General features: G+C 47.1%; 1 protein-coding gene across 1 annotated transcript in view; it reads right to left on the bottom strand.

The window, feature by feature from the left end:
• The window catches only part of CENPT (centromere protein T), a 20374-nt gene extending 9487 nt beyond the window's left edge, over positions 1–10887 (bottom strand). Inside the window, exons 1-7 of the mRNA XM_009319766.1 lie at positions 10727–10887; positions 10048–10141; positions 7853–7986; positions 6365–6398; positions 5048–5190; positions 4140–4568; positions 2235–2441 (exon numbers count right to left, since the gene is read on the bottom strand). Of these exons, the coding sequence (XP_009318041.1) occupies positions 2235–2441; positions 4140–4568; positions 5048–5190; positions 6365–6398; positions 7853–7986; positions 10048–10141; positions 10727–10751 (1066 nt within the window). The 5' untranslated portion in view covers positions 10752–10887. The remainder of the gene's footprint in view (positions 1–2234; positions 2442–4139; positions 4569–5047; positions 5191–6364; positions 6399–7852; positions 7987–10047; positions 10142–10726) is intronic.
• Between the last annotated feature and the right edge of the window lie 398 nt (positions 10888–11285).

The raw sequence follows: 11285 nt of genomic DNA, 5'->3' as shown, positions 1-11285 counted from the left end.
AATCTATAGTCCACATGTCTGTTACCACGGAGGTCAGAAACCCACAGAGGTAATTATTTGGAGAAATCTTACTGGGAACTCTCATAGTACTGTCACTCGCTGAAGGGTTTGGAAACCGTGGCTGAGCTCAGAACCAGAAGCTGTGAAAGTGGGTTTTCACCCTCCTCTCTAGTGACTGGGAGTTCACACGCTCAAAAGTCCAGGTGCCGAGGTCTCGGGAGCCCCGAGCCCCAGTGAAGGGGACGGGGAAATTTGGCCAAAGGTGGTGCAAAAAAAAGGGGTAATACCAGTCTCACTAACCAGAACGTTTGGCTCCCTACACCAACGCAGGGCAAAATCTTGCCTGAAGTGAAGTGAAATATTAACTAGCTTCGTGGGGAGAAGACAAAAGCTCAACCCTCCATTAAGCCTGCCTGAGGCAGACGGGCACCAGCGAGTCTCCCACGCTAGTGGATCCCTGCTGGGATACAGGACTTCAGCAGCGGAGTACCAGATGCTGTTGACACATTCAAGTCTCTATTTTTACTGCTTTCTTTGCCTGTTGCTAGTAGCGATACCTCCTGCAGTTCGGTGTAACCTGCCAGCTGCTCGCGCCAGTTGCTCCTCTCTAGTTTCTGCACTGACAGATCAGGGAGCTGTTTGTTTCAATTTGTTTGCTGAATCATCTCCTCCATGCTGCTCAAGGCTTTTCTTTTTAAACTTCTTGTATTTCACCCCCGTTGTCTTTTTTCCAGGCTGAGCAGCCCTTATCTTTAGTCACTCAACGTACAGAAACCGCTCCATACATTTGATTATCGTAAATGGCAAAACTGGTTTTCTCTGCACCTTCTCTAGTTCTGTTAAATCTATTTCGAGATGGAGAGGTTAGAACTGCACGCAGTATTCAGAAGGCAAGCACGACAATCATTTCTGTAGTGGCACAGTGACATTCTGTCATCTCCTTCCTCTCATAATAGTTTTTAAGCGTTATCTGCTTTTCTGACCGGCCCCCCAGCTTTGAGCTGGTGTTCACAGAACTGTAACAATTCTGAGGTGACTTTCATCAGTCTCAAGAGTCACATCCCGTTTAAACTTCACACTCCACAGGCGCACCCAAGTAAAAATATAACAGGACAAAAGAATCAGGAACGATTACAGGACGCCAACGTTATGCAACTGTAAATTTAGAGGTGCAGAATATCTGCTACCTTAATGAACTACTCTAAAAGAGCTGTTTAAAACAAAAAGCTGTATTATCATGGTAACAAGTTAATGTAACTAATTTTGCTGATACACCTGGTATGTGCAAGCGATTATTTATGGGCACTGCAAGGATTCAGTTTAAAATTCTAATAACAAAACTGTTGGTGCTACAGACTGTTGAGTTTCCACACTGCCATAGGGCAACTCGTATGAAGCTTCAGACCTGTATAGTTAAGCCTAGGGAACGCTAAACCTGCACGGCCACGGTCTTCTCTCATTTCCAGACGCTGTCGAAGGAACAATGGGAAAGACTTAGAACAGCACCTAAACTGTCGTCTGGAAAATGAAATTCAACAAAACACGGGAGTTTGTGTCCCCACATACCCAAAGCTTTATGTAATGACTGGATAACACCTGCCAACCTCGGCATCTGTGCCGAGTTTTTACTGTCTTATTCTAAGGCAAAAAGGATTTGGGAAAAAAAACTGAGAATGCGCTTGCGAAAGCAGGCAACTTGCACGACTTGCTCTCTTCCAGAAACAAGGAGGTATTAAGGCCCAACCTACTAGTGACAATCTTTATTACTTAAGGGAGGGCAACCTTCGAGCCCTTGTCTTAAGAGAAAAAGATGCTGGTTAGTACTGCAGAAAGATAATGGCCAACATGGCTTAAATAAATATGGTAAAGCGTTAAAACGTATACAAACAAAAAGAATGATTAGCCAGACGTATTCCTTGCCCAGGGGGAGCTATTCATCTTTCCTAGGGGAAGATGAGCAGTACTACGGACCTACCAAAAAAATACGAACCTTTATTCCATTTGCAGTCACTGTGAACAAAGCAAATACTGACAAGGAAGCACGTGAGCAAGTCACAGCCTACTTTTAGAAAGCTTGCCTGGAAATGCTCACAGTGTCTCTGATATGACTTGAATTAAATTATCTCCAGCACCTACTGCACAATAAAGTCTATTTTACCCTGCAAGTCACCTGAAAAACTCTTGGTTTTAATCAAAGTACTCCATTCCCTTGCAACACTGAAAGCACTTCTTACCCTCTCTGAAAATCTCCTCCTGTTCCACTTCGTTCACTGTATTAGCCATCTCTTCTTCTGTATCGCTTACGTCTAGGTCTTCAATTATGTGGGACACAACTTCTCTCAAACACATGCTGAAAGACCTCTTTGGCTTTAGAGTGACTGGGGATCCCAAACATTTACTTGAACTTCTGGATGGCAAAGAGGAGCTCCATCTATTAACAGCTAGAAATTGAGAGCATTAATGTGCCCCCTGTATCTTTTTAAGCTTTCTTTTAGCCTTTCCGGTAAGTAAAAAAACAACCAAGCAGAGAGAGGAAGACACACAAGAAAATGCTCTTCCTTTACTTGAAGCAGTTCAGGGAGTTCGCATTGTATCTTAGGAACCAGCTGGAAAAGTCCTTGCAACTGTTTTTCAGTTCACGCTGAGGAGCAACACTGACACCAGCTACGTTTGGCAAAACAGAACTACGTAACCATTAACTTTTGACGTTAATGCCTTACAAGCTCCAGCATCTTTAAGATACGCTCTCACTCCCCCTCCTCCTCCTCTCATTTCATCCAGGCCCTATTCCATGTCCTCCCCACTTTTCTCCACGTTATCTATCCGTTTGTCCTAAAAGCGCCCACCATTGGACTTCAGAGCGACTAACCTTTTTTTCTGTTCATCTCTTCCCTTGCCCTTTCAAAACAACTTTTCCCACCAAGCTTAGCACAGAGAACCCTCCAGAAGCAGAGTACGGTGCAACAGTCCACCGGGCATTAACTAATTTCTAAGCTTTCCATGGCAAGAACTCCTCTCCTGGCTTGAGCAGTACTGAGTACACCAACCATTCTTTAAATACCGTTTCCGTGGCCCTTTTGACAAAGTATCATTAAAAAAAAACACTAAATGAAAGAGAAACATGAGTTGACCATACTTCATGGAAAGCATAAGGAGTTTTGATTGAAGAACTGCACGAAGCTATTTACTGCAGCAGATTCTGTCCTGGCTAGCCACCCCAGGGTCACTAAGCAGAAAATCTGAGGGTTTACAACCAGGCCCTGGGGCCTGGCCGATGCAGTATGAGGAAAATGTGCTCCCATTTAGAGCCAGGACAAGGTATTTACAGGGAAATGAATGCAGGAGAGAGATACCAGACACCAGGGAAAAACCGGCAAGCGATAGGACTTGCAAAGCATCGGTACAGAGCGACCAGGGAGGCGACTACCCCTGTCCAAGGGATTTTTAAGGCCCTGAGGACAGCGAAGCGGTTAGCTGTGACATACAAACGACCTTACCAGGGTAAAGCTCTAGACTAGTAACCTCCTGAGACTCCTTCGAACTCTGCCTACAGCTCCTACACATTATCTCCTTATCTCACCATATTTGCGACCAATTTACGGTGTCCACTTCCGGGCTCCCCAGTACGAGGGAGAGATGGACACACTGGAGAGAGTCCAGCAAAGGGCCACCAGGACAATTAAGGGACTGGAGCATCCCTCCTAGGAGAAAAGGCTGAAAGAGCTGGGACTGTTCGGCCTGGAGAAGAGAAGGCTCAGGGGGATCTCATCAACATATGCAAGTATCTGAAGGGAGGGTGTAAAGCAGATGGAGCCGGGCTCTTCTTAGTGGTGCCCAGCGCCAGGGCAAGAGGCAACGGGCACAGGCTGGAACACAGGAGGCTCTGTCTGAACATAAGGAAACACTTTTTCACTGTGAGGGTGACTGAGCACCGCAACAGGTTGCCCAGAGTTTGCAGTCGCCACCCTTGGAGACATATAAAAGCCTCCTGGACACGGTCCTGGGCAACCTGCCCTAGGTGGCCCTGCTTGAGCAGGGGGGGTGGAAAAGATGGCCTCCAGAAGTGCCTTCCTGCCCCAACCGTTCCGTGATTTCAGATAATACCTGCTAAGCCCCAAGTCCTAACCCATAGTACTCACTGCCAACCACCACCTCTTCCGAAACAGAAAGCTGCTCCACTGGGTTACTCTGCTGGGAATGATCTTGCTTATCTTCTCGCTGGTTTGCAGGTGTTTTTGGAGATACATGAGTCATTCTGTCAACACGCTCACGATCGAGGATTAAGTCCTCAGAATATCTTTGGGTCTTTCCCTCATTTGCGCCCACACTGGCTACCAGGCCCACCAGCCTTGCTTCCTCTCGAGCTGCATCAGAGATCTTGCTTCTCTGCGCTGAAGTTTTTGACTCCGATAGCTGTGGTTCAAGAGCAGAAAGCTTATTTTGGCTCTGTTCATCAAGCTGGGGCTGAACAAAGAGCTCCGTGTTACTCAGCATGATTTCCGCATCACTTGTCAGCATGGCTGTTCGAATCCCAGATGCTGTTTGTGAGTCCACGAGATAGTTCTGTGCTGTTTAGGTAAAGTTTTAAAACAAGTTTTATGTGAAAAACTGTTCAAGGTCATAGGGACACACATTTATTACCAGGACTTGCATAATTCAAAATTTAAGTCATTCAACCAAATTTTATTCATCCTTCACAGATCAAACACTGAAACTGTATCGCCAACACTTCAGTGCCCCTAACTTTCTCTACCAAACCATCTCCCCAGCACCCACAGCTATGAACACGACCCCAAACAGGATACGATTCCTGCGGTATAAGTCACCGAACTGGGTGGAGCACATATTTAAGTGCATAGAACCAAAGCAACTCCAGATGCGGAGCCTCATTCTAATCTCACCTCCCAAATGACACCGGATTTCTGTCAACGGGCTAGTAGCCTTTAAATCTTAAAATACAGACCACACTTCAGTAACTGCTTCTAAAAGCCGCCTTAGACAAGGCCCTCCCTCCCTCCTGAAACAGAAGTCACCACGCAGAAGAAACCTTTTCTCTTCAGCATGTTCTGTTCCACTCCGCCTTCAAAAGCCTCCATGTCAATAGCTTTGCGATTTTTTGGCCTCCGGAGCAGGCCTCTCTTTTCAATGGTGTCTGGTGGGATCAAGGAACCAAGAGACATGCGAAGAGATCTGTAAAAAGAGGAGGGAAGAAATAATTTTCCAAACTTACACAGTCCCCTTTTACTCTCCGATTACACACATGGTGCCACTAACAGTGAGACATTTCACAAATCCTTTACCTAGGAGGAATTTCCCCCCCAAAAAACCTGGAAGATTACAGGCTAGTCTACTTAAAACAAATAGTTTAATTTCATGATATCACCTAACATCAGGATATGTACCAGAGAGATCAGGAAACAGATTGCTTTACAGCCTCCTGCCCCGAGAGGGCTGCAACAATATATCTGACAAAAGGTTCAGGAATTTTAAAAAATTTAAATAATGAAAAAAAGGGAAAACAAACGTTTGAGAGTAAAGGTGTCCTCTAGATCACAGCGGGGTGGTAGGAGGACTTCAGAACAAGTCTAAGAAGCCGCCTGTGGTACCAGCACTCACAGCAAAGTACAGCTACCAACACACTGTCAACTTTTTTGAGATGGGAGCTAAGGTAGCAACGCGCAAAGCACGGGAAAAGACGTGTCTCCATTTACCTATTCTGCACGCTAAAGAGACTGGCCATGCTCGGCTGCCTCCTGTCCCTCTCTCTAGGCAGCCCAATCAAAAAGGGATTCAGAGGATTCAAAGCCCAACGAATCACCCTGCACGGGACGGCAGGCAAGGGCTGCAGCGAGAAAGGTGAAATAAATTGCTAGCCCTGGCTCGGCTCACTAGCAAAGTACACGGGCAACACAGGAAAAGCAGCTCTTTGACTTGCAAAAAAGCTTCTGAAGTCCAGGAAAGTTGGACTGAAGACCGTATAGGTGCAACTGATGTGATGAGTCAATTAACAGGCAGAGATGATATTCTAAGGTATACTGTGTATTGATTTATTGTTGAAAACGTGAGAATGGAAAGAAAAAAGGAACGATCCTAATAAGCAAGAAAAGGAACAATAAATAGTAGCGATACAAGCTAGACCAACCTGGGCACACAGTGCAGAGCCACAGTTTCTGAAAATCACAAGGTATGTGGTGTAACACCTTCAAATTCCATCACCAGAGCGGGAGATGATTGTGTTATTACTAACACAGGGCTTAATCACGAACCCAGGTACCTCCGCTGTTCTTTACAACTACAGAGGTGATGAATCGAGGCAGCTATAGTTAGGACAGCCAGAAGTTAAGACGTTTTAGTTTAAACTCACCGAGCCAAAGTAGTGCTGTCCAACGTTGACTGACCTAGAAAAACAATTTGTGACACATTAGTTGAGAAATTACGCTAGCTGAGAAGTCACCCTCTACACAACAGGCTACGGGGACGCCCCGATGGATCTTCCTCTTTCTAGAGCCAGTTATGCTACAATCCTCAAAAGTTACATTTTGGTGAGAACGGCGTTAGATGACAGGTTCACTTTACAGTTTCCTGTCCGTGTTCCAGAACTGCTTATTAGAATTCTAATACGCAGTTTCCGAAAGAGTAATAATACAGTTATTTCAACGGTAATTTAAACATGGCACATGCCCTCACACTCAGTAACACCAATCTCACCACACTAATGGTCAGATAGGCTAGGGCCTCAGTCACAACAACCCTTCAGCAACCCTTTACCTCCCCAACACTAAAGCATCCGGAAGCTTTAGAGATACAGATGGCTACTCCACAGACCGTTGGTGAAACTGTAACTCAAACCTGTTCTACTCACAAGGTCCTAAAAATCCAAAAGCAGATCCGGAGAGCAGTGACATCATCATGCTCATACTAGAAAGCACTAGAGTCTGCCCCCCCCCTGCTTTTACAGAGCTGCCCGCGTCTTATCAGAACATGTTCAGACCAGGTGTCGGGCTAAAGAAAGACGAGTCGATTTTTTTGACTAGAGGTGAGTCAGGGTGGGATTCAGCTCCAGATTAAAATATCCAAAGGCAGGTGTCTATGTTCCCATTACCGTCAAACACAATTAATCAAATGTAGGTGTCTACTTTAGGGTGAGCTGAATCGCCCTCCAGACTCCACTGACTAGATCTCCCCTGAACTTCAGGAGGACTTCAGTTACCTAGCGTAGGGACAGGCACAGAGCGTCTATAATTCGGAGCTGAGGTACAGGCGTCTGTAGTTTGGAGCTGAATCCCACCCTTGAATTCTACTCCAGCTGCTACTGCCAACAGGGTATGTAAACCAAGGTGAGGTGTTTTATCTGCCTCTGTTAAACTGCAACTAAAATGAAAGTCATATTTACCAAATTTGCGCATTTATGTTTAAAGGGAAGACTTATTCCAATATAAAACATTATTTCTTTTATAAAACTGCAAGACCCTTTTTTCTCAAACGAGCTTTATAACCTATTTGATATAACTGCAACAAAACGTGCGCAGCTTGTTCTATTTTCAAGTTTCTGGAATTGAGGGGAAGACAGGGATTGCCTCCTTTGGAGACGATTCAAAACTCAAAGAGCACCGAGTTGGAAAAATAGTCAGGAAGTTATATACAGCCAGGGCAGGCTCAAACAGGCCTGTTTTAAATTTGATAGGAGGGCCTTTTACCTCCTCCGCTATCCTCTTTGCACAGGATGCTGCAGTCTCGCTTCCAAACGTGCAACTGCCCAGCTGAGAAATTACCGAGAACTGAACCGCCGCAGATGAAAATCAACTGACAGCAAACGCAGTGCGAACAAGGCCATTTTTGGCTGCGGCCTTACCTTGGTTCTGAGGAAGTCGTTTGTCTGCTGCTCTCTCAAATTCAGAAATGCTGAGTTTCTTTCTCCTCTTAGGCATCTGGAACGTGGTGGTAGACGTGTCCTCAGGAACAAGGTCTGGCAGTTGCATTTCCACCCTACCGAGACAAACCAAGCCTTTAACAAAGGACTTTAGCCTCTTAGCTACCTTAGAAAGGTCTCTGTAACGTCAGTGAAAAAACAAACAGAAATTATTTGTCCTTGCTGCAGTGGAAGTAAGGGACTAATCGGCGATTAGCTCGGCAAATGCAGGAACGCGTCATTGCCTCCTAGTAAATCAAAGTAAACTTCACAAAGTAAGAGCATCGAAACGTGAGTGTGTATTCAAAACAACAGGGCTGAGAAAGGTCAGACCGGAGTAAAAGCTTGGACTTCCAACAAGCTCCACAGCTCTCCTCTAACGGCACACAACAGCAATCAGGTCTGTCCATCATTACAGCGTAAACGAAAAAGCCATCCTCGTGAAACAACATCAGGCATCGCGAAGCTGGTATACGGAACTGACATGCAATATCCCAGTCAGGCACCGGCGCAGCATCAGAAAGTTTCTGGGCTGTTTTCCCCCTTTACTGAGGGGTTCCAAGAATCCCCTCGCACGAAGGTCACGTTCGGAAGCGCTGCAGAGCTAGCGCAGAGCGTCCCTCCCGCAGCCAAGAGCCCGCGGTCAGCAGATGTAGCGTTCTCTGTCCTTCGCTGCAACAAACAATACAGCGAGAACGGTGAGGCCATCACGTTTACGGGTCTTATCCCCTCACAAAATACGTTCTCTACCGGTCAGAAGAGCAGCTAAGTTTCACTACTGTATTATGAGCATAATGTAAGCCCAAGCACTAGAATCAACCAGCTTGTAAAGGGGATCAAACGTCAAGCGGCAGGGGAAAGAGATTTCTCCTTTTTTGCACCGATGCAGGAAGATGCTGTTACAGCTCGGGTAAGCCGTGCCTTCCCAAAGTCAAGAAAGTTCACGCCAACTAAAGGAAGGCTGCGATGGAATTATGGAAGTCGACTTAAAATTTGTTAAAAATTTAAAAGTCCTTTTAAAAAGCCTGTACCTGTTCAACTTCAACAACTAGCTAACAGGCGGAATATAAAACCCCGCAAAGATCCAACCATCTCATCTTTTCATTTAAGACAGACTGATGAGAAACATATTCGGAGGCGTTCAAGAACTACAACAAGCAAAACCAAGAAGGAATCAAAGTAACACTGCTCATCTTTTTTTAATTTAAGAAACAAGCGACCACAGCTACAGAAAACCCAGATTTCTCTTCCTCTATTAAAAAAACAGAAAGACAGAAGTTCAGAAATTTATGTAATATTTTAGACGACCTGTTCAAGGTTCCTTACAGTAAATGCAAAAAGTTTAGCTATAAAGACAAAATAAAGGAAATCGCATTATTTAGTAACGGTCCCGCTTGCAGAAGGCAAAAATACACACACGTGTTGTGCCAAAACTGGCTAAAGCAAATTCAGACCCGCCACCACTAAGCGGTTTTCTCCTATTTCATAACAAAGCGGAAGGGAACAAACCACGCTTCAGCCTCTCAGTCAGGCCTATTAACTTCAAATATTAACGGAAGCTAAACATGAATTAAAGCAGCTGAGCCTCAGGCAGACCTCACCTCCGAACCACTCCATAGGAAGGCAGTAACCCCCCAGCAGCCCAAACCAAGGACGAGCAAGCAGCAGCAGCACCGTAAAAAGCAGCAGCAAGCAGCAGCCGCAGCCGCCTGCGTTCTGAATGCGAGACGCAGCCGTCGCTCATTACACCTCCGCGTCGTCAGCGCGCGGCCCGCCGCCTCGGAGAGATCCAAGAACTTTATCTTAGCATCTGTCACAGGCAACTAAGAAGAGCGGGCTTTCCGTCAGGAGACTCATCGCGCCCAGCAGTTCCGCTGCGAAACGATATTAGAAGTCTGCATTTAAGAAGGGGGGCTAAGCACAAACCTGAAGCGTTTACTATTCAGTCCCCCAGCCCCAGGGATTCCTGTGCGACTTTTAACGCTGACGACGTATTTCTGAAAACCCCACCTGCCAGAACGCAGTTCTGATCACTGACACAGAAGTAAAGAAATCCCGCTCCGCAGTCCCACCGTAGGAACTGCAGCTGTGCCTGGTAGCGTAAAAAATAAAAAGTAAAAATTAGACAAACTACTTACACGCTGGAAACCCTCTTAGACGGGAGCTCTGATCGAGCTGCTTCTGCTTCTTCATGTTTAGGTATCTGAGGCGCTAGAGGCGAAACTTGCGGTTCTGCCAACAAACCAAAACATTTCCCGTCCACAATTCAATCCCGCAAGCACGCCAAAATACAGCAGAGCGTCAAACCTACACTACAACCTGTAAATTACATTTATTAACGGGTTGAAAGAAAGACCTGGTGAAAACTACTTGGGTTCTACTCCCGGGCAGGCCGGCACGTGCCATGACAAAGCCAACGGCGACAAGTGGCCGCCCTGGGGGTTCCGCGCGCTGCAGCGGAGCCGAGCTGAGGCTGGCGACAGCGCGTGCCTCTGCAACGTACGCACGATCCCACAGCTACGGGCAGCACGGAGATCACACGCTCGCTCGCCAGGATAAGACGGCTGCGTGAAGAGGATTTGCAAGAATATGATTTCACCGGTGCGAGACCCGGTCTGGGAGACAGGGTCGTACCGCGTGGCCTCGTTCAGCTGCCACCGCCGCGACCCCGCTTTTACATAAACCAGCCATCGAACGGTCTGGATTTCCGTTCCGCCTAACGGGGTAAGAACAACAGGCTAGAGAAGAACACCTCCCGCTCTCAGCTCCACCAAAACACGGTCCTCCTGTTTCGTTTTCCTGACAAGAGATGCTTACGGGTCCGGATGATCCTCTTGAGCATGAGCCGTGGCGTGTCATTGTCAAGATCAGGGAACGCAGTCGGTCTCTGCTTCAGCAGGGTGCTTCTGCCGGAGATCTTCTCGTCTCCCGCGTCAGACGCGGTCTGAGGAGAGAAATCAGAGACGTGCAATCCAAAAACCGCGTTTTCATCGTTAGAGATGAATCTCAGCACCAGAAGCGTTCAGCACCCCTCTTCTAACAAAAACCTGAGCTAGCTGACGTGAAACCTTTTCCAAACCCCCCCAAAGGAATCGCGCACGTTCGCCCTCTAACAGCGCTGGCGCTTCGTTTTCGGGCGGAAGGCGATTCCCACCGGTGTGCCGCCGAGCCGGGTTTCAACGCCCAGGTCTCCTCCCGGGGCGCTCGGGCCCGTCCGCCCTCACAGCCCTGACCCAAAACCACCCGGAAAGGGGAAACGGAGGAAAAACGTAACCGGGCCGCGACGGCCCGGCCCGCGCTGGTGACCCGGCTGTTCACCGAGCACGGAACGCCGGGGCTTCGGCCCGTTCTCCGCGTTTAAAGGCGAACGAGGGCA

The sequence above is a fragment of the Pygoscelis adeliae genome, unplaced genomic scaffold, assembly GCF_000699105.1.
Source record: "Pygoscelis adeliae isolate BGI_AS28 unplaced genomic scaffold, ASM69910v1 Scaffold390, whole genome shotgun sequence".
Classification (NCBI taxonomy): Eukaryota; Metazoa; Chordata; class Aves; order Sphenisciformes; family Spheniscidae; genus Pygoscelis; species Pygoscelis adeliae.
This window is presented reverse-complemented; position numbering and strand designations above follow the sequence as displayed.